The sequence below is a fragment of the Schistocerca gregaria genome, chromosome X (assembly GCF_023897955.1).
Source record: "Schistocerca gregaria isolate iqSchGreg1 chromosome X, iqSchGreg1.2, whole genome shotgun sequence".
In the NCBI taxonomy this organism is placed as follows: domain Eukaryota; kingdom Metazoa; phylum Arthropoda; class Insecta; order Orthoptera; family Acrididae; genus Schistocerca; species Schistocerca gregaria.
In genome coordinates, this window is record NC_064931.1 from 672930746 (window position 1) to 672958132 (window position 27387).

At 42.0% G+C, this 27387-nt stretch overlaps 1 protein-coding gene across 4 annotated transcripts in view; it reads left to right on the forward strand.

Moving 5' to 3' along the window:
- LOC126298890 (protein phosphatase 1H) overlaps positions 1-27387 on the forward strand; it is a 157953-nt gene that overhangs the window by 10392 nt on the left and 120174 nt on the right. For all 4 annotated transcript variants that reach the window (XM_049990426.1, XM_049990427.1, XM_049990424.1 and 1 more), the window contains exon 2: positions 11116-11329. In XM_049990426.1, the coding sequence (XP_049846383.1) occupies positions 11116-11329 (214 nt within the window). The remainder of the gene's footprint in view (positions 1-11115; positions 11330-27387) is intronic.

Here is a 27387-nt window from a genome sequence, read left to right on the forward strand (position 1 = left end):
GAAATGTCTTACAATTTAAGACCTGGTTCCTAAATATCTGTCTTACCCAATCTATCTGATACTTTCCAGTATCTCCAGGCTTCTTTCACGTATACAACCTTCTTTCATGATTCTTGAACCAAGTGTTAGCTATGATTAAGTTATGCTCTGTGCAAAACTATACCAGGCGGCTTCTTTCATTTCTTAGCCCTAATCCATATTCTCCTACTACGTTTCCTTCTCTTCCTTTTCCTACTGTTGAATTCCAGTCACCCATGAGTATTAAATTTTCATCTCCCTTCACTACCTTAATAATTTCTTTTATGTCATCATACAGTTCATCAATTTCTTCATCATCTGCAGAGGTAGTTGGCATATGAACTTGAACTACTGTAGTAGGCTTCGTATCTATCTTGGCGACAATTATGCGTTCACTATGCTGTTTGTCTATACAGGGGCGATGTTCTTGAGGACAATATTATGGAAATGGAAGAGGAGGTAGATGAAGATGAAATGGGAGATATGATAGTGCGTGAAGAGTTTGACACAGCACTGAAAGACCTAAGTCGAAACAAGGCCCCTGGAGTAGACAACATTACATTAGAACTACTGATAACCTTGGGAGAGCCAGTCCTGACAAAAGTCTACCATCTGGTGAGCAAAATGTATGAGACAGGCGAAATACCCTCAGACTTCAAGAAGAATACAATAATTCCAATCCCAAAGAAAGCAGGTGTTGACAGATATGAAAATTACCGAACTATCAGTTTAATAAGTCACAGCTGCAAAATACTAACGCGAATTCTTTACATACGAATGGGAAAGCTGGTAGAAGCCGACCTCAGGGAAGATCAGTTTGGATTCCATAGAAATGTTGAAACATGTGAGGCAATACTGACCCTACGACTTATCTTAGAAGAAAGATTAAGGAAGTGCAAACCTACGTTTCTAGCATTTGTAGACTTAGAGCTTTTGACAATGTTGACTGTAATACTCTCTTTCAAATTCTGAAGGTGGCAGGGGTAAAATACAGGGAGTGAAAGGCTGTTTACAATTTGTACAGAAAGCAGATGGCAGTTATAAGAGTCGAGGGACATGAAAGGGAAGCAGTGGTTGGGAAGGGAGTGAGACAGGGTTGTAGCCTATCCCCGATGTTATTCAATCTGTATATTGACCAAGCAATAAAAGAAACAAAAGAAAAGTTCGGAGTAGGTATTAAAATTCATGGAGAAGAAATAAAAACTTTGAGGTTCACTGATGACATTGTAATTCTGTACTCTTGAGTAGTCCCCGCCTGGAGATCGGAATGGGGGACTATTTTGCCTCTGGAATATTTTACCCAAGAGGATGCCATCATCATTTAATCATACAGTCAAGCTGAATGCCCTCGGGAACAATTAAGGCTGTAGTTTCCACTTGCTTTCAGCCGTTAGCAGTACCAGAACAGCAAGGCCGTTTTGGTTAGTGTTAAAAGACCAGATCAGTCATTCGTCCAGACTGTTGCCCCTGTAACTACTGGAAAGGTTGCTGCCCCTCTTCAGGAACCACATGTTTGTCTGCCCTCTCAACAGATACCCCTCCGTTGTGGTATACGGCTATCTGTATCGTTGAGGCACGCAAGCCTCTCTACCAACGGCAAGGTCCATGGTATTTTTTTTTTGGGGGGGGGGGGGGGGGTCTGAAACTTCAAAGGATGGAAATTTGTAACACTGGTTGAAATATGTTTAACAATGTGAGACTATGATATCAAAGGATATAAGGAGATGAAGGGGGACATAGCATTTAAGTTGGAACATCAATTATGAACAAGAAAAGCCCAGTTCATTTTTACATATACTCCATCACTGTGGGATATTTGGTGGAGATTTCAACCATCCAACATCAGCCTGGGAAAATTAAAGTTGTAAAAGTTACAAAAGAGACAAGACTCTTCAAAATTGATCAACAACTTTCTCCAAAAGCAAAATAAGACAAACAGTTAAGAAACAGCCCATGGCAGAAAGTAATTTAATTTTTTGGTTATGAATAGTCCAGACTTATTTGGGACTGTTTATGTAGTGAATGGGATCAGTGACTATGTCGCAATTGTATAAATGCCTGGCAAGGGACAAGGAGCTGTGTAAAGAAGCAAGAAAAACCTCCATTTTCAGTAAGCTGGACACACAGACGATCTTGCCATATCTAAACTAGAACAAGAGTTAGAAATGTGAAGTTTTCACATTGAACTTGCAAAGATACTATAGCAACAGATCGTACAATTAGTTAGTCACACAAAGTATAAAGTGCACATAATATATCATCTCTCACTTATTACAAGGGTGTGTTGAAAAATAATTCTTCCAAATTTTTTGTGTGAAACCTCTTAAAGCTTTTTAAATAAAACGAATTTATAAATATTATAGACCTTTATTCTTCATGTCTGTATACTTATTTCTCAAAATAGTCACCCTAGTGACAAACAGATTTCTCCCAACGAGAGACTGTTTGTTGTTACTGTCACAGTAGAATGTTTGACTTCATTGATGGACCCACAACCTTGCCTTTGCTTGCAGTGTTTCATCACTATAAAAATGAAATCCTCAAAGGTGTTCTTAAGTTTTGGAAACAGATGAAAATGGGATGGGACCATGTTGTGATTGCATGGAGGATGATAGATGACAGTGAACCGAAGGCGTCAGATTGTTGCAGATGTCACAGAGCTCGTGTGGTGTGGAATTGTCATGCTGAAGGAGGAGGATGTTTCATGTTTGGACAAATTCTTCAAATTTGGATCTCAATTACGGTGCCCTGTTTCTCATCTATGGACGTAGTTATGTTACACGCCTCCATGTGACACACTACAGTTTGGAGCTCTATTGTAGCAGAGGGCTGCAGATGTGTAGACATGAAGAATAAAGATGTAGAATGTTAGTAACGTTTGTTTTATTTAAAAAGCTTTAATAGTTTTCACATAAAAAGTTTGAAAGCATTCCTTTTCAGCATGCCCTCGTAAAACAGTATGTTGGGTGTGATAAAATATTGTGTAAGAAGCCTGTGAAGGGTAAATTGCAAAGCCCTCTCAGAGAATACATACCCTAAGACATTTTAATAGTATTTTGAGGATGTCTGTAGCACATTGTCCAGATCGTCGAGGTTTTTGACCTATGGATGAAAATCCACTGATGAGCCAAAACATTAGCATCCTCTAAGTCTTGTAAATAACTGTTTAGGTGTTAAGTACTTTTACATCAGCTTCACGATACACACACTGATGGACCAGAACTTAATGACCACTGCCCACCATGAGGTTGTATGCTCCCTGGTGACTTTGTGGGAACATGCTGTGGTAAGCAGAATGTGTAAGTTGAGTAGTGATAATTCCGGAGTGGCCGTGCGGCTCTAGGCGGTACAGCCTGGAGCCGAGCAACCGCTACGGTCGCAGGTTCGAATCCTGCCTCGGGCATGGATGTGTGTGATGTCCTTAGGTTGGTTAGGTTTAATTAGTTCTAAGTTCTAGGCGACTGATGACCTCGGAAGTTAAGTCGCATAGTGCTCAGAGCCATTTGATGATTCTGGAATTGTTCAATTAACAATAGGGGCTGTAAACGTGGAAAAACTCTGACATGTGTGACTTTGGCAAAGGGCAAAGTTTGTGAACGAGCACCTCAGAAGGGACAAATCTAGTCACCAATGTTATTCAAGCAAAGGACTTGGAAGAGCAGTTGAACGGAATGGATAGTGTCTAGAAGGGAGGATATAAGATGAAAATCAACAAAAGCAAAACGAGTATAATGGAATGTAGTTGAATTAAGTCGGGTGATGCTGAGGGAATTAGATTAGGAAATGAGACACTTAAAGTAGTAAAGGAGTTTTGCTATTTGGAGAGCAAAATAACTGATGATAGTCAAAGTAGGGAGGATATAAAATGAAGACTGGCAATGGCAAGGAAGGCGTATCCGAAGAAGAAAAATTTGTTAACATTGAGTATAGATTTAAATGTCAGGAAGCCATTTCTGAAAGTATTTGTATGGAGTGTAGCCATGTATGGAAGTGAAACATGGACGATAAATAGTTTAGATAAGAAGAGAATAGAAGCTTTCGAAATATGGTGTTACAGAAGAATGCTGAAGATTAGATGGGTAGATCACATAACTAATGAGGAGGTGTTGAATAGGATTGGGAAGAAGAGAAGTTTGTGGCACAACTTGACTAGAAGAAGGGATCGTTTGGTTGGACATGTTCTGAGGCATCAAGGGATCACCAAATTAGTATTGGAGGGCAGCATAGAGGGTAAAGATTGTAGAGGGAGACGAAGAGATGAATACACCAAGCAGCTTCAGAAGGACTTAGGGTGCAGTAGGTACTGGGAGATGAAGAAGCTTGCAGAGGATAGAGTAGCATGGAGAGCTGCACCAAACCAGTCTCAGGACTGAAGACCACAACAACAACAACAACAGTAAAATGCGTTTGGTGTCCATTATCATAAAGACCACCTACGCTATACAGTCAGCGGTGCTCCAGGCATGCGACTGACTAGGGGATGTCCGAGTGTCCATTGTCCCACATCTGGCGCTCAATAGGACGCAGGGGATTATTTTCCATTGGTTCCTCTTGCTGCAATCTGATGAGGAGCTCGGGGCCAACCTGGAGCACCATGGCGTGCATTTAGTCCGGCGAGTCCAGCGCGGCCCCAAAGATCGTCACGTCGACACTGGGACCATTTATCCTCACCTTCTAGGGGGATATTCTCCCTGAGAAGGTAAAGGTGATGTGCTACCGGTGCGACGTGTAACTTTACGTCCCACCTCCTATGCGATGCTTTTGATGTTTGCGCTTCGGGCACATGTCGTCGTGGTGTGAACCTGAGCCGCTTTGTGGCGATTGTGGACGTCCCCTTCGTGAGGGACATACATGTGCCCCATCACCTCGGTGCGCCAATTGTCCTGGCCTCCACTCGCCTAGATCTTTCGACTGCCCCTCGTATCAGAAGGAGAAGAAGATACAAGAATTGAAAACCTTGGACGATCTGTCTTATTCTGAGGCCAGGAAGAAATATGACTGCCTCCATCCTGTGATGTTGACAACGTCGTTTGCTTCGGTCGTGTCCACTCCTTCCACAGTATCCTCACCCCCATCCTGTCCCCCCTCCACCTCCTCACCCCATTCGGGGTCTATGCCTCTGCCTCCCAAATCCCTCCCTTCAAAATCCTCCTCTCTCACGACCACTGCCCCCTCTGCCCCAGGGGCCACCCTTCCTTCTCCTCCTCCTCCTCCTCCTCCTCCTCCGTTGCCTGAGAAGTGATCCTCTTCTCAGGTGTCCATCGGGGAAACGTTACGGACCCCGGCTTCCGAGGTCCAGCGTTCAAAAAAGGACCCCGAGCACGAGGGTCCAGCCCCCACAACCCACCATCCCTATTACTCATTGGTCTTCCAAGAAGGCCTCAAAGAAGATGTCTTTATCCCCCTCTCCCCCCGGCGCATTTCGTCTGACGCTCCATCCGACAGTCGTGCTCCCGCCTGTCCTCAGTTTTGCCGGGACGCTCTAGTGCCATGCGCTCAGCTGGCCTGTCGTCGGCGGAAGATGCTGTCCCTCCTGCACAACCCAGGAATGTGGCCACAGCTGGCGACAACTAGTTGGAACAGGATCCAACGCCCGGCGGTTGTAGCGATGTTCCCTCGAAATCTGGCCCTCCGTGGCCGCCGAGGTGACCAGGTCTTCACCCGTTTCGTTCCCCCTTTCTCTGATTCGCGATGGCTCTGTTACATTGGAACATAAGAGGTATTCGATGTAATCGGGAGGAATTACATCTGCTCCTCCGCCTGCACTGTCTGCTCGTCATTGGTCTCCAGGAAACGAAGTTACGCCCAACTGACCGTATTGTTTTTACCCACTATACCTCCGAGCAATCTGACCTAACCCCTTTGGACGGTATTCCAGCTCATGGTGGGGTCATGTTGCTCATTCGGGACAATGTCTGTTACCATCCCGTCCCATTGACCACACCACTCCAACCAATAGCTGTCCATATTACTCTTTCTGCCTTTACTTTTTCTGTTTGTACTGTCTACGCTCCATCGTCATCCGCAGTTAGTCGGGCTGATTGTGAGATTCCGCCGCCGTTTTTATTGTTTGGTGACTTCAATTCCCATCATCCCCTTTGGGGTTCTCCTGCATCCTGTCAGAGAGGCCCATCCCCCCCCCCCCCCCCACCCGGTGGATGTTTTCAACCATCTCAATCTTGTCTGCCTCAATACTGGCGCCCTGACTTTCCTCTCGGACTCTACTCATACCTACTCCCGCTTGAAACTATCGATCTGTTCTACCACTCTCGCCTGTCGGTTCGAATGGTATGTCATTTCTGACACCTATTCGAGCGACCATTTCCCCTTTGTTGTTAGTCTCCTGCACCACACCCTATCCCCACGTCCCTCAAGCTGGAACATACCGAAAGCTGACTTGGGACTTTAAGCTGACTGGGGACTTTACTCCTCCCTGGTGACCATTCCGGATCAAGATTTTCTCAGCTGTGACAGTCAGGTCAAATACCATTCCTCGTACTACCTCTTCTTCACGTCGCATTTCAGTCCCATGCTGGAATGAGGCTTGCAGAGACACTATTCGAGCTCGACGACGTGCTTTACGCACCTTTCGCTGCCATCCTATCCTGGCGGATTGTATTAATTACAAACGACTCCGAGCGCAATGTCGTCGAGTCATCAAAGACAGCAAAAAAACTTCTTGGGCCTCTTTCACAAGCTCCTATAACAGTTTTTCTCCCTCTTCTGTCGTCTGGGGTGGCCTGCGCCGGCTGTCGGGCATTAAGGCCCACTCCACGATATCTGGCCTGACTTCAGGTAATGAGGTACTTGTGGACCCTGTGGATGTCTCCAATGCCTTTGGCCACTTTTTCGTGGAGGTTTGAAGCTCCGCCCATTACCACCTTGCCTTCCTTCCCAGAAAAGAGGCAGAAGAGGCTTGACGACCTTCCTTCCTCTCGCTGAAGCTGGAAGATTATAATGCCCCCTTTACCATGCGGGAACTCGACCGTGAACTTGCACTGTCCTGGTCCTCTGTTCCAGGGCTAGATGCCAGTCACATTTAGATGCTGACACACCTTTCACCGGCAGGCAAATGCTTTCTTCTTCGTACCTATAATCGCGTCTGGACCGAAGGTCAGGTCCCCATGCGTTGGTGTGAGGCCGTCATTGTTCCCATACCCAAACCTGGGAAGGATAGACACCTTCCTTCTAGTTACCACCCCATTTCTCTTACAAGCTGTGTCTGTAAGGTGATGGAGCGCATGGTTAACACTCGGTTGGTTTGGATTCTTGAATCTTGACGGCTACTTACCACTGTTCAATGCGGCTTTCGTCAACGCCGTTCTGCTGTTGACCACCTTGTGACCTTGTCGACATGCATTATGAACAACTTTTTGCGAAAGCGCCAAATGGTAGCTGTGTTCTTCGATTTGGAGAAGGCTTACGATACCTGTTGGAGATGAGGTATCCTCGGTACTATGCGCAGGTGGGGCCTATGTGGTTGCCTGCCCCTTTTTATTGATTCATTTTTAACAGATCGAATGTTTAGGGTACATGTGGGTTCCGTATTGTCCGACGTCTTCCTCCAGGAGAACGGAGTGCCTCAGGGCTCCGTTTTGAGTGTAGCCCTTTTTGCCATAGCGATCAATCCAACTATGGATTGCATTCCACCTAATGTCTCCAGCTCTCTTTTTGTCGATGATTTCGCGATCTACTGCAGTGCCCAGAGAACATGCCTCCTGGAGCGCTGCCTTCAGCATTGTCTTGACGGCCTATACTCATGGAGTGTGGCTAATGGCTTCCGGTTCTCTGAAGAGAAGACGGTTTGCATCAACTTTTGGTGGTATAAAGCATTCCTTTCACCATCCTTACGTCTCGGTCGCGTTGTTCTCCCATTCGTGGAGACAATGAAGTTTTTAGGGCTCACACTGGACAGGAAACTTTGTTGGTCTTCGCATGGCTCTTATTTGGCTGCCCGTTGTACACGGGTCCATAGTCCAATCAAAGCTGGGTTATGTGAGCTTCGTCTGCTTGGCCATCCCTCGTATGCCGTTTCAACTCCATCCATCATCGGGGGAAACATTTTGCGACCGGAGCATTCTATATTAGTCCCGTCGAGAGTCTTTATGCTGAAGCTGCCGAATTACCATTGACCTACCGGTGCGTTGTACTGCTTTGTCGGTATGCCTGACGGCTGTTGTCAATGCCCGACCACCCCTCTTATCAGTCCTTCTTCGACGATTCTCTCGACCGTCAGTATGGGTTGTATGTGTGACCTGCTGCCCCCTGGAGTCCGCTTCTGTCACCTGCTTCGACAATTGGATTTTGCCCTCCCTACCACCTTCAGAGAGGGTGAGAGCCCGACACCACCTTGGCTCCAGGCTCCGGTTCACATTCATCTTGACTTCAGCACGCTCCCGAAGGAGGGTACACCGGATGCAGTGTATTGCTCACTTTTTTTGAACTTCGTGCATGACTCGCCAGTAACACCTTTATTTACACTGATGGTTCCAAAACTGACGATGGTGTTGGCTGTGGCTTTGTCGTCTGGGCCGTCACCTTTAAATACCGGCTCCTCGACCAATGTTACAGCTTTACGGCTGTGCTTTTTGCTCTCTATCAGGTCGTTCAGTATGTCCACCGCCATTCTCCATATGTACTGTGCTCTGATTCACTCAGTGCTCTTCAGAGCCTTGGAACTCCGTATCAGGTCCATCCCTTGTTGCAACGGTTCCAGCAATCCCTCCATTCGTTTGCTGATGAAGGCTCTCCTGTTCGCTTTATGTGGGTTCTAGGCCATATAGGAGTGCCTGGGAATGAGGCTGCTGATGCTGCGGCCAAGGCTGCAGTCCTCCTGCCTTGGCCAGCCTCCCTTTGTGTCCCATCGTCTGACATTAGTGGGGTTGTTTGTAAGAGGTTTGTGTCATTATGGTGGGATACTTGGTCATCACTTCAAGAAAATAAGCTCCGGGCCATAAAACTGTTCCCAACAGCTTGGACCACCTCCTCCCAACCATCTCGGCGAGAGGAGGTCATTTTGGCCAGGTTGCAGATTGGGCATTGCCAGTTTAGCCACCGCCACCTGCTGTCCAGTGACCCTGCCCCGCAGTGCCCTTGTGGTCATGCATTGACAGTGCACCATGTTTTATTGTTGTGTCCCCTTTTTAATCAATCTCGTGTTGTCCTGTCTCTGCCATCTACCTTACAGGAAATTTTAGCTGATGATGCTCGAGCAGCTGCTCGTGTTCTTCGTTTTATTACTTTGACGGACTTGTCCAAAGACATCTAGCTCTTTTAATTATTTTATCTGCATCTTTGTAAGAACTTTCTGGTGCCCCCCCCCCCCCCCCCCCCCCCACCCCGCCCCCTTGAGTTTTACATTTGTGACTGGGCACTAATGACCTTCGTAGTTGAGCGCCCTAACACCCCCCCCCCCCCCCAATTAAAAAAAAAAATGGCTTTAAGTCACAAAGGATATCCAAAAGCCATCTCTTTTTGTCAGTACATTAAACTATCTCGTGGAAGGAGACATATTCACTCAGTTGCTAAGTTTAACTTAATGGAAGCCTTTAGTCAGCACTCATATAGTTGCTTGTTATTCTCTAATACCATTACAACCATTTTACATTCCATATCATCATCATGTCAAAGCTTTCATAGGCAACAAACTAATACACATTCCCAGTCAGTGAATCCTATAAGTAATCACACACTTTGTGTTACATTTGTTAATACATTTTCTTCACTTTAGGTGTTTAAACAGTTACATGTGCATTTTATTTTATTACAAACATTTTTCCTGCATTCTCTGCCTATTGCAAATTGCCATTATTACTTACAAACTAATTTAATTTAGTGATGGGGAGAATGGAGAAGTCTGCCCTGTAGCATAAGTGTTGTGTTTGGTCAAACTGCTGGTGGTTAGCAAATTATGTGATAGCAGTTCTTTTAATGCTAAATATTATTTAATGCAGCCAGTAGTCAGCACTTCACATTGTCACCACTATGATGTACACTAAGTAAATAAATGTAATTTATTCTGAATAAGTGTATAGAAAGAAACCTTTGATGTTTGACTGCACCATTCTCAATCAATTGCTGGAAACAATAAAAGTTGTGAAGTACCTAAAAATATTTATTCAGACTGCTTTAAAGTGAAATGACCACATAAAACTAACTACAGGAATGGTAGATTAATATATAAGAAATTATCAGCCTTGATTGCGGTAATGAAACCAACCTTTACCTAGGTTTCAGCCCAAATAATTGAGCCTTCTTCAGAATACATACCTGAATCTACAATTTGTCTAAGAGAGCATGGTCTGGAAATAAAACTAGACCATGCCGTCTTTGACAAATTATAGATTCCGGTATATCTTCTGAAGAAGGCTCAATTATTTCGGCTGAAACCTAGGTAAAGGTTGGTTTCATTACCGCAGTTGAGGCTGATAGTTTGTTATATATTAGATTATCACGATTGCTGTCTGGGCTGCAATGTTGAAAGTACAAAAATGGTAGATGTGATTGAGATATGTTGAAGGAATCCTAAGGAAAGGTAATTCATCCCCACAAAAGAGAGCTTATAAAATCCTCATTCAGCCACTTCTTGAGTATTACTCGTCAGTTTGGGAGTGTTATTGTGTAGGATTAACTGCAAAGACAGAAAAGATTCAAAGTACTGCTGTGCATTTCGTAACAGTTGCATTTAGTCTGTGCAAAAGCATCATGGAGAGGTTTGCTGCTAAAATTTAGAGTACACATTTCAGGAAGAGTCAAGAAACACATCACTTCGTACCACTAATGTCACATGAAATGACCATGACAGTGAAATGAGGAAAAAAAAAAAATTGCTGGTACAGTGGCTTACTGACAGTTGTTCTAGCTGCCCATCATTCATGAATGGAGCAGGAGGAAGTGAAAATCATAATGGTACATGATGTATCATCCCTCTAGACACTAAAAGTTGGCTTGCGCAGTTGAATGTAATCTATATACTTGCAGTTGAATATGTTCAAATTTTTGCTCTTTCTTGCCTGTTTGTACACAAATTCCCCAATTGTAATTATCTGTGGATTATTATTAAATTGGCATGGTATGCTCCCTTTTTTTTTTTTCCAGGGCGGTGAATGCGGGGAAATCGACGTGGAATGAAGACCAGGCATTCCTAGAAAGACGAGAGCTGCGCAGGGCAGGAGAGTCCTCAAAAGCCTTAGCCACGTCATCTATTGGAAATGAGATGTCCCTGCCTTATGTATATTTTGGCCTATTTGATGGGCATGCTGGCTTTGGAGCATCAGTAGCTGCAGCAAATCAACTACATCATCTGTTATATGTAAGTTTTATTTGGCCGAGGGGTTAGGTGTCTGAACTTGTGTTAGTTATTTGTAATCTCTAAAATAATTTAGGTTTTAAAAAGTTTAAAAGTATTTGTGCTAACTGCTGATTTGTGTAAATTTTGTGTGGTACTTTATTTTGTTTGATCTTGGTGAAAAAGTTTGTGATTCAGAATGAAATGACCAACTTTTTCATATAGTGGCAAAGCTGCAGAATGAAATGCAGCCTCATGACATTTTTGGTGAAATACGAGGGTTGGAACTTTAGTAGTGGCAACAATTTATTTACAGCTCGTACAATATACACTCCCGGAAATGGAAAAAAGAACACATTGACACCGGTGTGTCAGACCCACCATACTTGCTCCGGACACTGCGAGAGGGCTGTACAAGCAATGATCACACGCACGGCACAGCGGACACACCAGGAACCGCGGTGTTGGCCGTCGAATGGCGCTAGCTGCGCAGCATTTGTGCACCGCCGCCGTCAGTGTCAGCCAGTTTGCCGTGGCATATGGAGCTCCATCGCAGTCTTTAACACTGGTAGCATGCCGCGACAGTGTGGACGTGAACCGTATGTGCAGTTGACGGACTGCGAGCGAGGGCGTATAGTGGGCATGCGGGAGGCCGGGTGGACGTACCGCCGAATTGCTCAACGCGTGAGGCCTCCACAGTACATCGATGTTGTCGCCAGAGGTCGGCGGAAGGTGCACGTGCCCGTCGACCTGGGACCGGACCGCAGCGACGCACGGATGCACGCCAAGACCGTAGGATCCTACGCAGTGCCGTAGGGGACCGCACCGCCACTTCCCAGCAAATTAGGGACACTGTTGCTCCTGGGGTATCGGCGAGGACCATTCGCAACCGTCTCCATGAAGCTGGGCTACGGTCCCGCACACCGTTAGGCCGTCTTCCGCTCACGCCCCAACATCGTGCAGCCCGCCTCCAGTGGTGTCGCGACAGGCGTGAATGGAGGGACGAATGGAGACGTGTCGTCTTCAGCGATGAGAGTCGCTTCTGCCTTGGTGCCAATGATGGTCGTATGCGTGTTTGGCGCCGTGCAGGTGAGCGCCACAATCAGGACTGCATACGACCAAGGCACACAGGGCCAACACCCGGCATCATGGTGTGGGGAGCGATCTCCTACACTGGCCGTACACCTCTGGTGATCGTCGAGGGGACACTGAATAGTGCACGGTACATCCAAACCATCATCGAACCCATCGTTCTACCATTCCTAGACCGGCAAGGGAACTTGCTGTTCCAACAGGACAATGCACGTCCGCATGTATCCTGTGCCACCCAACGTGCTCTAGAAGGTGTAAGTCAACTACCCTGGCCAGCAAGATCTCCGGATCTGTCCCCCATTGAGCATGTTTGGGACTGGATGAAGCGTCGTCTCACGCGGTCTGCACGTCCAGCACGAACACTGGTGCAACTGAGGCGCCAGGTGGAAATGGCATGGCTAGCCGTTCCACAGGACTACATCCAGCATCTCTACAATCATCTCCATGGGAGAATAGCAGCCTGCATTGCTGCGAAAGGTGGATATACACTGTACTAGTGCCGACATTGTGCATGCTCTGTTGCCTGTGTCTATGTGCCTGTGGTTCTGTCAGTGTGATCATGTGATGTATCTGACCCCAGGAATGTGTCAATAAAGTTTCCCCTTCCTGGGACAATGAATTCACGGTGTTCTTATTTCAATTTCCAGGAGTGTAGATACGTGTTTCAAAGTTTTACTGACTTTCAGAGTAGTCACCAACGTTGTGTATAACCCATTGCCAGTAATGTGGAAGTCGTGCCAGTTGTGTTGACAGTTTGAACGGCGCGGTCTGTTGACTGATGAATTTGTAGCAGTTCTGAGGCGAATGCCATGAATTGTTTCCTTCAGTTTAGAAATCTAGTTGAACTTACGAGGGCTTAAGTCTGGGGAGTGCAGTAGGTGGTATAACACTTGGCAGCCCCATCAGTCAGACAAATCAGTAACAGCTTGACTATATGTGCTTGAGCATCGTCCTGCAAAATGATGGGCAGGTCCTGCAGGAAGTGTCATCACTTCTGTCTCTCAGCTGGTCGTTTCTGGAACACAACCTATGACTAGCTGAGAGACAGAAGTGATGACACTTTCTGCAGGACCTGACCCTCATTTTGCAGGACAATGCTCAAGCACGTACAGGGCAAGCTGTTACTGATTTGTTTGACTGATGGGGCTGCTGAGTGCTATGCCACCTACTGCACTTCCCTTACTTAAGCCCTTGCGAGTTCAACTCAATTTCTAAACTGAAGGAAACACTTCACAGCATTCATTTCAGAACTGCTAGAAATTTGTCAGGAAATAGACCGCACCACTCGAAGTGTCAACACAACTGGCACTGCTAAGAGTATCCTATGACTTCCACATCACTGGCAGTGGGTTATACACAATGCTGGTGTCTACTTTGAAGGTAAGTAAAACTTTGAAACCCATATCTATTTTGTATGAGCTGTAAATAAATAGTTGCCACTATTTAAAGTTCCAATCCTCGTATTTTTTACTAGATAAAAAATAATCAGAATTTTTTCGACAACAACATAATGAAAGTGACTAGTGACTGGTTGTGATGGTATATTAATACCAAAAATTAAATTGTTTCACTACCCCAAGATCTATTATGATAAAGTGCCATTGTTTCAAAATTTTCAGGGGATTTCCTTGCAAAATTACATGAGAAAGCAAATATAATTTCTTACATAGACATGGATTGTGTAAAAATAATGGCTGTTGTGATGCAGAAATAACTACTGGCCGCTTATTATAGTTGTAGCTTGCAGAACTGTAAGTTACTTTTTCTGTTACTTAAGGGAAAGAGGAATAAAGGTAAACGTGTTGGAGGGTGCAAGGCTAGCCAGAATCTCAGGTCAAAATATGCCTACCTATTGATACATACTAATGTTATACAGGCAAATGAGAGGGTGTAACATCAAAAGAAGTTAATTATCTAAGTCTTTAGTACTGAATATTGGAGAAGTGATAATGATACATGAGATAACTATGAGGAAATAATTCGTCAGAGAGGGGATAAATAATGAAGACAGCTGCTAAACAAAAAACATAACATTTCAGCATATGTTTTGGGTAGGAGCCATACACACACTAACCTCGATGTGTTTGTTGGTAACACCTCTCGCAAATGGTCATGGGAAGTTTACGTGGTGGAACAGCTGATTTTCATAGCCAGTCATGTAATGATATTTTTCATTTCAGTTGTGGGAAACTACTAAGTGTTTAATGAAACAACCCCCCCCCCCTCAACATACTAGGTTTAGAGCATGATCAGATTGAATTTTTGGATAGAAACACTTCATAAGCTAGAACAAATACACATAAATATGTAATTCTCTCTGTTTGCTTGTGTCGAGAGTTCTCTCTGTGTGTATAGGAGTGAGGGGAAGTAAGCAAGTAAACAGAAAGTAATGGAAAATCAAAACTATCAATTTCCAGGTTAACATAGACCTCCAGTTATGTTACAGATATGAGTCTTTTACCTCAACCATAATTTAACTTTAACATTTGTTGGCTTCACCAATTTGCAATCAAATTGTCACCTTTCAACCTAACCTTGGTCTACACTACAGATCAGTCTGTCACTGCAACATAGATTATGCTAAATATTTTTTTATTCCAGTCTTTGATCACAATATCAATTCGTTTGATGATGACCAGTTTCAGTCACTAATGACTATCTCCTGATCTACAATATAAAAATATATACACCTAGTGGGCAGTCTGTCTTTCAACACAATACAACCTTACATATCACAATATACTATCATATAACCAGGGAAATATACAGATAAAATATGGTAAAGTGTATCTCTTCTACACCACATCCTAATGCGATAAGGCCATAATGGCATCGTTAAAACATATAAATATACTCAGCATGGCATCGTCACATAGATCTAAAATATGGTGTAAAATAGGCCACATCGTCCACACAGTCATTTTGCAACTGGCTACTGAAGTGCAGTAGCTGCCAGAAATCTGTTTGCCTACACCCCTCATAGATGTCGCTACTGTGGGCTTAGGTGTAGTCATCATTTACGTAAGATCTTTCAACACTAACCTTTGGAGTGACGTCATAAACGCGTGACTGCGTGTGAGATCGCTCTCTAAGTTTTCATCTATTTTTAGGTTTCAGATATACATTTTAACATTTTTTGTGATAATATTTACTATATAAGTGACTTATTAGTGGTTTCTTCATTCACCTCTGCCTTTCTTGTGTTGTGACCTGATATTTGTGAGTGTTTCGTATCGAGCAACTTAACCTCTTACCCGTGTTTACATTCCGCCCTGACCAGTTGCAGCTGTAGCGGCGCATCGAAAGCTAAGTACTAATTAATTGTTTGTGTATAGTAGTTTATTTAGGAACTTTAGTAGTCTTCAACTGGTGTTCTTAGTGTTTTCCGGTGAAATACCTTCAGAAGAAAGTTTTGCAAACTGCTTTCAGTTTCATTACGGTGTCATTAGACGTTTGATTTTCTTTCTGCGTTAGTATTTTGTTACATTCTCATTTGTTGTTGATTAATACTGTCAATAATAGTAGTTACTTCCCTTGTAGAGCAAGTTTGTGATTATTGTAGTCAGTTTTTAACATCTTCTTATTGTAGTAGCGGAACTTAGATAAACTTGTTTTCTTGTTTCAATAACTGTAAAATTTTATCATGAGTGAGAAGTGTGGGCTTTGCCGTAGGTAGGTGAGTAGTGGATTGTGGCGGGAGACTTGTTCGAAGTATTTTCACTGGGGGGAATGCAGTGGGGAAGCCCGTGGGCATTGTGGTGAGACCCTGTCCTGGAACTGCAGGTTATGTAGCAAGAGTAAGTTGATAGAGGAGCAGGAGCGTAAGATCTGTGGCCTTCAGGTGCAGTTGAAAAATGCACAGGAGGAGCTAGATAAGATGAGGAGGGAGAAAGGGGTTGGGGAATGGGAGCTGGCTGTTGGCAAGAGATCTGCTAGGAGGAGGAGATTTTCAGATAGTTTTACTATTGGTGTTTGTAATAGATACGACCAACTGTCAGAGTCTAGTGGAGAGGAATCTCTAGTAGCTATAGACCTCAGCAGCGGACCTCAGCAGTTACGGTGGCTAGGACAGTTGCAAAGTCTAAGAGAAAGAAGAAGGTTCTGTTGTTAGGTAGTTCTCATGGTAGAGGTGTAGGCCAGCAGTTGCAGGAAGTTTTGGGGAGTGAGTACCAGGTCAACAGCATTGTGAAGCCTAATGCAGGATTGGCTCAGGTGACTGTTAACATAGGGGGGTTATGTAGGGATTTTACTAAAGAGGATCAGGTAGTGATTGTGGGTGGGGCCGGTAATAGTATTGATAGGGTTGGGGAGTATGACATAGATGGTGACCTGGAAAAGATAGCCACTCAGACTGGCAACACAAATGTGCATTTCGTGAAACTGTTTCAGTGTCATGATCGGCCTCATCTTAATACAGCTGTCAGGCGTAATAACATGAGACTTGGGGGTGCGCTGATGACAGAAGGCATGAGTCACATTTCAGTGGTGTTGGTGGAGTCTATCAGCAGGACGGGTTTCACTAGACATGGCCTGCACATCAACAGGTATGGAAAGGGGAGGTTGGCAAAGCTTATAGGTGACAGCATAGGTGGGGGTGGTGGGATCACTCATGGGAAAATTCCGGTAGTTTTGGATGTTAGAGCTGTACCTTTTTTAGATTAAAGTCAGCTGATAGGTATTCCTGCTTAAGGGAAGTCTCTCTAACAAAGAAACCACTTTCGACAAAGCTTAGGTATCAGATTAATGAGGGAATTGGTATATTTCATCAAAATATACAGGGTATTAGAGATAAAGTCAGTGAACTGCTTATAGATGTTGACTCTGAAATTATTGGTATATCTGAACACTTCTTAAATGAGGAGATAATTCAGAGGCTTCCATTACCAGGATACAGGTTGGCTGGCAGCTTTTCTAGGAGCTCTTTGCGGTGTGGGGGAGTAGCCATGTATGTGAAAAACGGTATCCCATTTGAGTCAATTGATGTTTCAAAGTACTGCACTGAAAAGGTGTTTGAATGTTGTGCAGGTGTGGTTAAATTTAGTGGAGCTAAACTTCTTACTGTTATTATTTATAGATCCCCAGACTCCGATTTCACAACATTTTTGCTAAGGCTAGAGGACGTTCTTGGTTCACTTTATAGGAAATACAAAAAGTTAGTTATATGTGGTGACTTCAATATTAATTGTATAAGTGATTGTGCAAGGAAAAGGATGCTGGTAGACCTCCTCAATTCATATAATCTTATGCAAACCGCATTCTTTCCAACGAGAGTGCAAGGGAACAGTAGGACAACCATAGACAATATTTTTGTTCATTCCTCATTACAAGAAGGGCATTCTGTTAGCAAAAAGGTGAATGGCCTTTCAGATCATGATGCACAAATTTTAACTCTAAAAGATTTTTGTGCTGCATCACATGTTAAATATAGTTACCAACTTTTTAGGAAAGCTGATCCAGTTGCTGTAGCACTGGACTTGCATTCGGGACGACGACGGTTCAATCCCGCGTCCGGCCATTCTGCTTTAGGTTTTCCGTGATTTCCCTAAATCACTGCAGGCAAATGCCAGGATGGTTCCTCTGAAAGGGCACGGCAGACTTCCTTCCCCATCCTTCTGTAGACCGATGACCATGCTGTCTGGTCTCCTTCCTCAAACAACCAACCAACCAGTTGCTGTAGAGACTTTTGTAAACCTTATCAAGGAACAAGAGTGGCAAGATGTTTATAGTGCTGATACAGTAGACGATAAATATAATGCTTTCCTCAAGACTTTTCTCGTGCTCTTTGAAAGTTGCTTTCCACTAGAACGTTCAAAACAGGGTACTAGCACAAACAAGTAGCCTGGGTGGCTGACTAAAGGGATAAGAACATCTTGTAGAATAAAGTGGCAATTATATCAAAACGTTAGAAACAGTCACAATCTAAATGCAGCAGCCCATTACAAACGGTATTGTAAGGTGCTTAAAAAGTTATTAGGAAGGCAAAAAGTATGTGGTATGCAGATAGAATAGCTAAGTCACGGGATAAAATTAAAACCATATAGTCAGTCGTAAAGGAAGTGGCTGGTCTGCAGAGACAGGCTGAGGATATAGAATCAGTGCGTAGTGGGAATGTCCGTGTTACTGATAAGTTGCATATATGTACAGTATTTAATAATCACTTTCTGAATATAGCAGGTGAACTAAATAGAAACCTAGTCCCAACAGGGAATCATATAGCGCTCGTAGAAAAAAGTGTTCCGAGACTTGTTACCTGAAATGCTCCTCCATGATACTGACAAGAGGGAGATTGAGTTAATAATTAAATCACTAAAGACCAAGAACTCTCATAGATATGACGGGGTATCTAGCAGAATACTGAAGTACTGTTCCATGTATGTTAGCCCAGTACTTAGCCATATCTGTAGCTTTTCCTTTAGGAGTGGTCGGTTTCCTGACCGATTAAAGTACTTGGTAGTGAAGCCACTTTATAAAAAGGGAGACAGGGATAATGTTGACAATTATAGACCTATTTCTACGCCATCGGTGTTTGCTAAAGTTATTGAGAGGGTTGTATATACAAGGTTGCTGGAGCATTTAAATTCACATAATTTGCTGTCAAATGTACAGTTTGGTTTTAGAAATGGCTTAACAACTGAAAATGCTATAGTCTCTTTTTCTCTGTGAGGTTTTGAATGGATTAAATAAAAGGTTGCAAACGTTAGGTGTTTTCTTTGATTTAACGAAGGCTTTTGACTGTGTTGACCACAAAATATTACTGCAGAAGTTGGACCATTATGGAGTAAGGGGAGTAGCTTACAATTGGTTCGCCTCTTACTTTAAGAACAGAAAGCAGAAGGTAATTCTCCGCAATATTGAGAGTGGTAGTGATGTTCAGTCCCAATGGGGCACTGTTAAATTGGGCGTTCCCCAAGGGTCGGTGCTGGGGCCACTGCTGTTTCTTATTTATATAAATGATATGCCTTCTAGTATTACAGGTGATTCAAAAATATTTCTGTTTGCTGATGACACCAGCTTGGTAGTGAAGGATCTTGTGTGTAATATTGAAACATTATCAAATAATGTAGTTCATGAAATAAGTTTGTGGCTTGTGGAAAATAATTTGGTGCTAAATCACAGTAAGACTCAGTTTTTACAGTTTCTAACTCACAGTTCAACAAGAACTGATATTTTAATCAGACAGAATGGTCATATTATAAGCGAGACGGAACATTTAAAGTTCCTAGGTGTTCGGATAGATAGTAAGCTGTTGTGGAAAGCCAATGTTCAGGATCTCGTTCAGAAACTAAATGTCGCTTTATTTACCATTAGAACAGTATCTGAAATAAGTTACATTTCAACACGAAAAGTAGTCTACTTCGCATATTTTCGTACGCTTATGTCATATGGTATTATTTTTTGGGGTAATTCTTCTGATTCAAAAAGGGTATTTTTGGCTCAAAAATGGGCTGTTCGAGCTATGTGTGGTGTAAGTTCGAAAACCTCTTGTCGACCCCTATTCAATAGTCTGGGAACTTTGACATTGCCCTCACAGTATATACAGGGTGTTTCAAAAATGACCGGTATATTTGAAACGGCAATAAAAACTAAACGAGCAGCAATAGAAATACACCGTTTGTTGCAATATGCTTGGGACAACAGTACATTTTCAGGCAGACAAAGTTTCGAAATTACAGTAGTTAGAATTTTCAACAACAGATAGCACTGCAAGTGATGTGAAAGATATAGAAGACAACACAGTCTGTGGGTGCGCCATTCTGTACGTCGTCTTTCTGCTGTAAGCGTGTGCTGTTCACAACGTGCAAGTGTGCTGTGGACAACATGGTTTATTCCTTAGAACAGAGGATTTTTTTGGTGTTGGAATTCCACCGCCTAAACACAGTGTTGTTGCAACAAGACGAAGTTTTCAACGGAGGTTTAATGTAACCAAAGGACCGAAAAGCGATACAATAAAGGATCTGTTTGAAAAATTTCAACGGTCTGGGAACGTGACAGATGAACGTGCTGGAAAGGTGGGGCAACCGCGTACGGCAACCACAGAGGGCAACGTGCAGCTAGTGCAGCAGGTGATCCAACAGCGGCCTCGGGTTTCTGTTTGCCGTGTTGCAGCTGCGGTCCAAATGATGCCAACGTCCACGTATCGTCTCATGCGCCAGATTTTACACCTCTATCCATACAAAATTCAAACGCAGCAACCCCTCAGCGCCACTACCATTGCTGCACGAGAGACATTCGCTAACGATATAGTGCACAGGATTGATGACGGCGATATGCATGTGGGCAGCATTTGGTTTACTGACGAAGCTTATTTTTACCTGGACGGCTTCGTCAATAAACAGAACTGGCGCATATGGGGAACCGAAAAGCCCAATGTTGAAGTCCCATCGTCCCTGCATCCTCAAAAAGTACTGGTCTGGGCCGCCATTTCTTCCAAAGGAATCATTGACCCATTTTTCAGATCCGAAACGATTACTGCATCACGCTATCTGGACATTATTCATGAATTTGTGGCGGTACAAACTGCCTTAGACGACACTGCGAACACCTCGTGGTTTATGCAAGATGGTGCCCGGCCACATCGCGTGGCCGACGTCTTTAATTTCCTGAATGAATATTTCGATGATCGTGTGATTGCTTTGGGCTATCCAAAACATACAGGAGGCGGCGTGGATTGGCCTTCCTATTCGCCAGACATGAACCCCTGTGACTTCTTTCTAGACCAGGTGTACCGCCAGAATCCAGAAACAATTGAACAGCTGAAGCAGTACATCTCATCTGCATGTGAAGCCATTCCGCCAGACACGTTGTCAAAGGTTTCGGGTAATTTCATTCAGAGACTACGCCATATTATTGCTACGCATGGTGGATATGTGGAAAATATCGTACTATAGAGTTTCCCAGACCGCAGCGCCATCTGTTGTTGACAATTGTAACTACTGTAATTTCAAAAGTTTGTCTGCCTGAAAATGTACTGTTGTCCCAAGCATATTGCAACAAACGGTGTATTTCTATCGCTGCTCGTTTAGTTTGTATTGCCGTTTCAAATATACTGGTCATTTTTGAAACACCCTGTATTTTCTTTAATGTCGTTTGTTGTTAGCAATATTAGCTTATTCCCAAGAGTTAGCAGCTTTCACTCAGTTAATACTAGGCAGAAATCAAATCTGCATGTGGAATGCACTTACTTGACTCTTGTGCAGAAAGGAGTGCAGTATTCTGCTGCATCCGTTTTCAATAAGCTACCACAAGAACTCAAAAAATCTTAGCAGTAGCCCAAACACTTTTAAGTCTAAACTGAAGAGTTTCCTCATGGCTCACTCCTATTCTGTCGAGGAGCTCCTGGAAGAGCTAAAAAATTAAGCAAATTCTAGTGTTACATTATTGATTTTCTTTATTTAAACTAACAATTTGTCGCCTGAATATGTTTCTTATATTTCATTTTATCTGTTTCTAGAATCATGTTATAATTTCATGTATTGACTCGTTCCATGACCATGGAGACTTCTCCTTAATGTGGTCCCACGGAACAATAAATAAATAAATAAATAAAAATAAATAAGAAACATAATCTAATAAAAACTCATTAGGTAAAATACATGTAGCAGATTTTTAAATATCGATAACTGTTATAGAAACCAAATGTGACACAGTAAAAGACAAATACAGTTACCCATATAAAATTATTAAAAGGAAATATATAATGATAATAGGTCTGACACTTTGATGGTGAATTTACGGTCAAAAATAAAATATACATAATACACTGTCTGTAGCAACCTATAAAAAGATAAGACGTCTATATGACTAAATAACTGAAGAAAAGACAGATCAATGATCAGCACCCTCTGTTGGGTTGGCCACCCACATTTTACATAGGCATGCAGTGATTATAAGAACTTAACCACTAGAGGGCTTTTCAGACATTGTTATATGTCTCCCACAGAAAACCTTTATACAACATATTAATAGTCAATAAATAAAATTATATAGTCTGGCCATACATTCCTTGAATAGGTAGGATATAATCAGTTACAAGATTAGAGTGATGAATGTATGGAAGTAAGGCAAATGCATACTGTTCTCAACAGAAATCACCAAACAAGGCTAGGTATAAATACACGAGGCATTAAATGATTATCGTAGTATGTTATCAAACAAAGCAAAATAGTCGTTGGGCACAAAATCGCTTTGTCCATTGAGTACCGTAGTGGGCTCATGCTTTTTGGCCTTGTAGATCTCCAACAAGTCGAGAGCGCGACCCTTCTCTGCCCTGTGTAGAATACGCATACAAGATTAGTACTGCAGAATACACAAAATTAATAGAACTTTTAGAATTTGCATTAACTTATAAATATTTTACCTTCAATGGCAAAATGTATCAACAAAAAGATGCTCTTGGGATGGGTAGCAGTTTAGCTGGTAAGTTAGCAGACATTTTTATGAACGACTTAGAATGTAAGTTCTTTGCTAAGTTTCCACGACTGAAAGACAAGACTGTATATTATAAATGTTATGTCGATGACAACTTGTTAGTGTTAGAGGGGGCAAGAACGAGGTTACCCCATTTGCTCAAGCTGTAGACAGCATGCACAAAAAAATAGTGTTTACTACAGAAATGGAAGAAATGGGCTCCATTAACTATTTAGACCATATTATTAAGAAGTTTGATAACATACATCAATTTTCAATTTTCAGAAAGCCTACATGCACAGACGCTATTATCGGTGTCAGTTTATGGCATCTGCCATGATTTAAAAGGGCTTTTTTAACCTCTATGATCCACCGACTCTTTCAATTACCATTGGCCAACAATGAAACATGCTAAGAACTTAGTATATTAATGCAAATTGCAGTAGCCAACGGTTTCTCAGCAAATGATGTTACACGCCTGTACAATAGATAAATAAACAGAAAGTAAATAGTAGGCAGACCCGCAATCATCCAGAAAAAAGAAATAATAAAGAAAACATGAAAACTATTCCAATGAAATTTTACGGAAAAATGTCCCAACAAATAGAAAAGTGTTTCAGTAAATCTAAGGTTAGATGTAGTTTTCAAGTTAACAACACTCTGAAACTCCATGTAAAACATAATTTGAGTAATGATTCTGATGAATTTGATGGTTCTGGGGTTTACAAGACCGTCTGTAGTAGTTGTGGCAAATTTTATATTGGTCAAACTGGCCGTTCTTTTAAAATAAGATTCAGGGAGCATTTGCAGGCACATAACAAAACTGCATTGGGAATGCATTTGGCAGAAACTGGCCACACTGTAGGCAATATTGAGAGTTGTATGCGTATTCTACACAGGGCAGAGAAGGGTCATGCTCTCGACTTGTTGGAGATTCACAAGGCCAAAAAGCAAGATCCAACTAGGGTACTCGATGGACAAAGTGATTTTGTGCCAAATGGCTGCTTTGCTTTGTTTGATAACAAACTACGATAACCATTTAATGCCTTGCGTAATTATACCTAGCCTTGCTTGGTGATATATGTCGAGAACAGTATGCATAGGTAATTTATAGGTCGATACAGGCAATGTATTACGTATATTTTCTTTTTGGCCGTAAATTCACCATAAAAGTGTCAGACCTATTATCTTTATATATTTCCTTTTAATAATTTTATATGGGTAACTGTATTTGTCTTTTACTGTGTCACATTTGGGTTCTGTAACAGTTATCGATATTTACAAGTCTGCTACATGTATTTACCTAATGTGTTTTTATCAGATTATGTTTCTTACGTAAATGAGGACTACATCTAAGCTCACAGTACCAAGGGAATAGGGAAACAGATTTCTGGTAACCACTGCACTTCAGTAGCCAGTTGCAAAATGACTGTGTGGACGGTGTGGCCTATTTTACACAATATTTTAGATCTATGTGACGATGCCATGCTGAGTATATTTATATGTTTTAATGATGCCATTATGGCCTTATCACACTAGGATGTGGTGTAGAAGAGATACACTTTACCATATTTTATCTGTATATTTCCCTGGTTATATGATAGTATATTGTGATATGTAATGTTGTATTGTGTTGAAAGACAGACTGCCCACTAGGTGTATATATTTTTATATTGTAGATCGGAAGATGGTCATTACTGACTGAAACCGATCATCATCAAACGAATTGATATTGTGATCAAAGACTGGAATAAAAAACATTTGACATTAATGGATCACTGTTCATATTCACGACTATGTCACAGCTGATGATAGATTATGCTTTTGAGAAAAATAAAGAAAAAAACATAAATAATAGTTCAGCACTGACATTGTAAGAGTATTGCATAAATCAATAAAATAATCTCTTGTATACGACAAAAGGGGAAAATAGAAAAAGAGCAGTCCACACAAGGTGAGTAATCTATATCATTTTGTCACTACCACAAAGATTTGTATATTTCAGACAAACTGTAACACCGATAAATACACATGCCTGTATATATATTCCATGTCGATTTTCCTGCATTGACAACTCTGGGAAAGGAAAAAAAAAGGGACCATACCATGCCAATTTAATAATAATCTACAGATTATTACAATTAGGGAATTTGTGTACAAATAGTTAAGAAAGAGTAAAAATTTGAGCATATTCAACTGCATGTATATAGATCACATTTAACTGCACGAGCCAAATTTTGGAACCACAATAAACTATTAACACCAACCCTAACTCCAAAGAACATGACAAAATTGAAATAATTAAGCAAGTTAAGATATTTGAAAGAATTAAGGATCCAGAGAAGATGGTATAATTGCAGAATTACTAAAATCAGCTGGCCTAACACTACACAAGAGATCACTCAACTAATAGGACGTTTCTGGCAGTCTGAAAAAATACCTGAGGACTGGAAAACTGCCCTAATACCTCCAATGCATACAAAAAAGGGGATAGAATCAATGTTAATAATTACCGAGGAATCTCTCTCACATAAAGATTTCTCACGCAATGTTTACTTGATTGAGCCCAAGAACAGTTAGAACCTAAAATTGGTGAATACCAAGCAGACTTTAGACCTTATAGATCCTGTCCAGAGCAAATTCTTAATTTAAAACTAATCCTTAGGCACCAAAGGATTTCTGGAAACAATATTGAAAGTACAGTCTTGGACATAAAAACTGACTGCCAGTTGGCCCCCACAGAGACTAAGTCCAAGTCGTTCACTTAAGGTGGGCAACAGACCCTGACAAAACTAGGTCCGGCAATCTGCACAATCTGGCAACACTGTAAGATGTGGAAGTGGCGGGAGGAAGTGTTGTCTACTTCAGAGATGTTGTGTTGTGTGAGCCCCTGGTGTAGTTGTAATCGTCATGCATTCTAAACTTACAGTCACGTGTTCGTGTTGAACCGTATTTTTATTCTCTTTTCTTTTTTTTCCATGTTTCGGCCCTCATCTAAAGTTATGAGTCTGATTGAACATCGAAGCTAATTCGCTTCACATTTTACCCACCAATAATTACAAATATTTCCAGAAACAATTCCTCAGGTCAGCTTCTGGCTGCGTCACAATCAGAATAGCTTATGCTCAAGCGTTTCCTTGTGCTGCAGTGGCTACCGGCCACTGGCCAGATGCCACCCACCACCCGCAATCAGGCGCCGCCCAGGTGAATGTGGCATGCACTGTCAGTGTATGTCTGAACTGTCATTTTCGAATTTAAAGTTCTAGTTATCATCTTGCAGTTAAGCATTGGATTTTGCATACTTGAAAATCATGAACTACAGTTAAGAGTTGTAAAATTGGGTCGCAGGTGGTAAAAGATGTAACATCTTCAACACAACATTTACTTTTTGTGTAATAGAGGGGTGAATGCAGAGGAGGCTGCTCGAAAGATTTGAATTGTGTGTGGAACGACTGCTTTTGGTAAAAATACGCCAGAAGAAGATATTCCTGTTTCAACAAAAATCGTTCTGGCATGAATGATTTTCCACATTAAAGACATTTCAGCTACTGATATAAGTGATGGATTACCATTTAACCGTCATGTGACATTTGCATTCAACAGGAAAGCTTCAAAAGTCTGGTGTAGTAGTAGTCCATGCTCTAATTCAAAACAACAAAAATCAACGGAGTGACTGTTATTGTAGTTTTGCTTGAACGTCATCAGGTCACTCATTGAACATTCCTATGTAACACTGTTACTGGTGACGAGTTATGATGCCTTTATCATCACCTTCCTAAGAAGAAATGAAAGATTGAGCCGTACCAAAAGACGTAAGCTTGAGCAAAGAGTAGTGTGAACGTAGCTCCAAAAGTGTATTTTGCTTTTCCCCAAGGGTGTGTCCATCACAGCTGGAATTTGTTGTCAACAATTGAGACAAAACTACATCACGTTTGCTACTGCATGATAATGCACTCTGTTGATTTGAGAAACAAAACTTTCCAAGAGATTGTTAGGGAAGTCATCTTTCAGGCACTCGTATTGATAGGGAAGTCATATCTCAGGTACTTATCCCTCTGATTGTATACTTGTAAACTTTTGCCTTTCCCACTCTTGATCAGTCAACTGTCAGGGCAGTTCATTTCTAGATGAAAATGCTCTTGAAGCTACACTGGTGTTATGACACTGTTAGAACCAGTAGGTTTCTGCAGGCATAGAATTTGTTAACTACTTTAGCATTGTCATATTGTTTTAGATGTTGTGAAAGAATATACTGTTGCTGATTAACTTCTCTTTTTTGATTACTCTTGTGTTCAATAAACTAATGGAAAATACAATTAAAATACTCACTGTACTAATACAAATTAAATTCAACTTACTACAGAAACATCATGATGGCAGTCTATATTGTCTGTAAGACGATTGTCCCTATTTTAACATGAAATAGTAGGATATTACTGACTTTTGACTTTTAAAAGGTCTTTATTTACTTCATGTCCTGTATTATACTCAAGTATTATGTAAATATGGCAGTTCATAGCTACAATTATGTATTTACAACAACAAGAAATATGACGGCAGAAAACAGAAGTCCCATGACATTT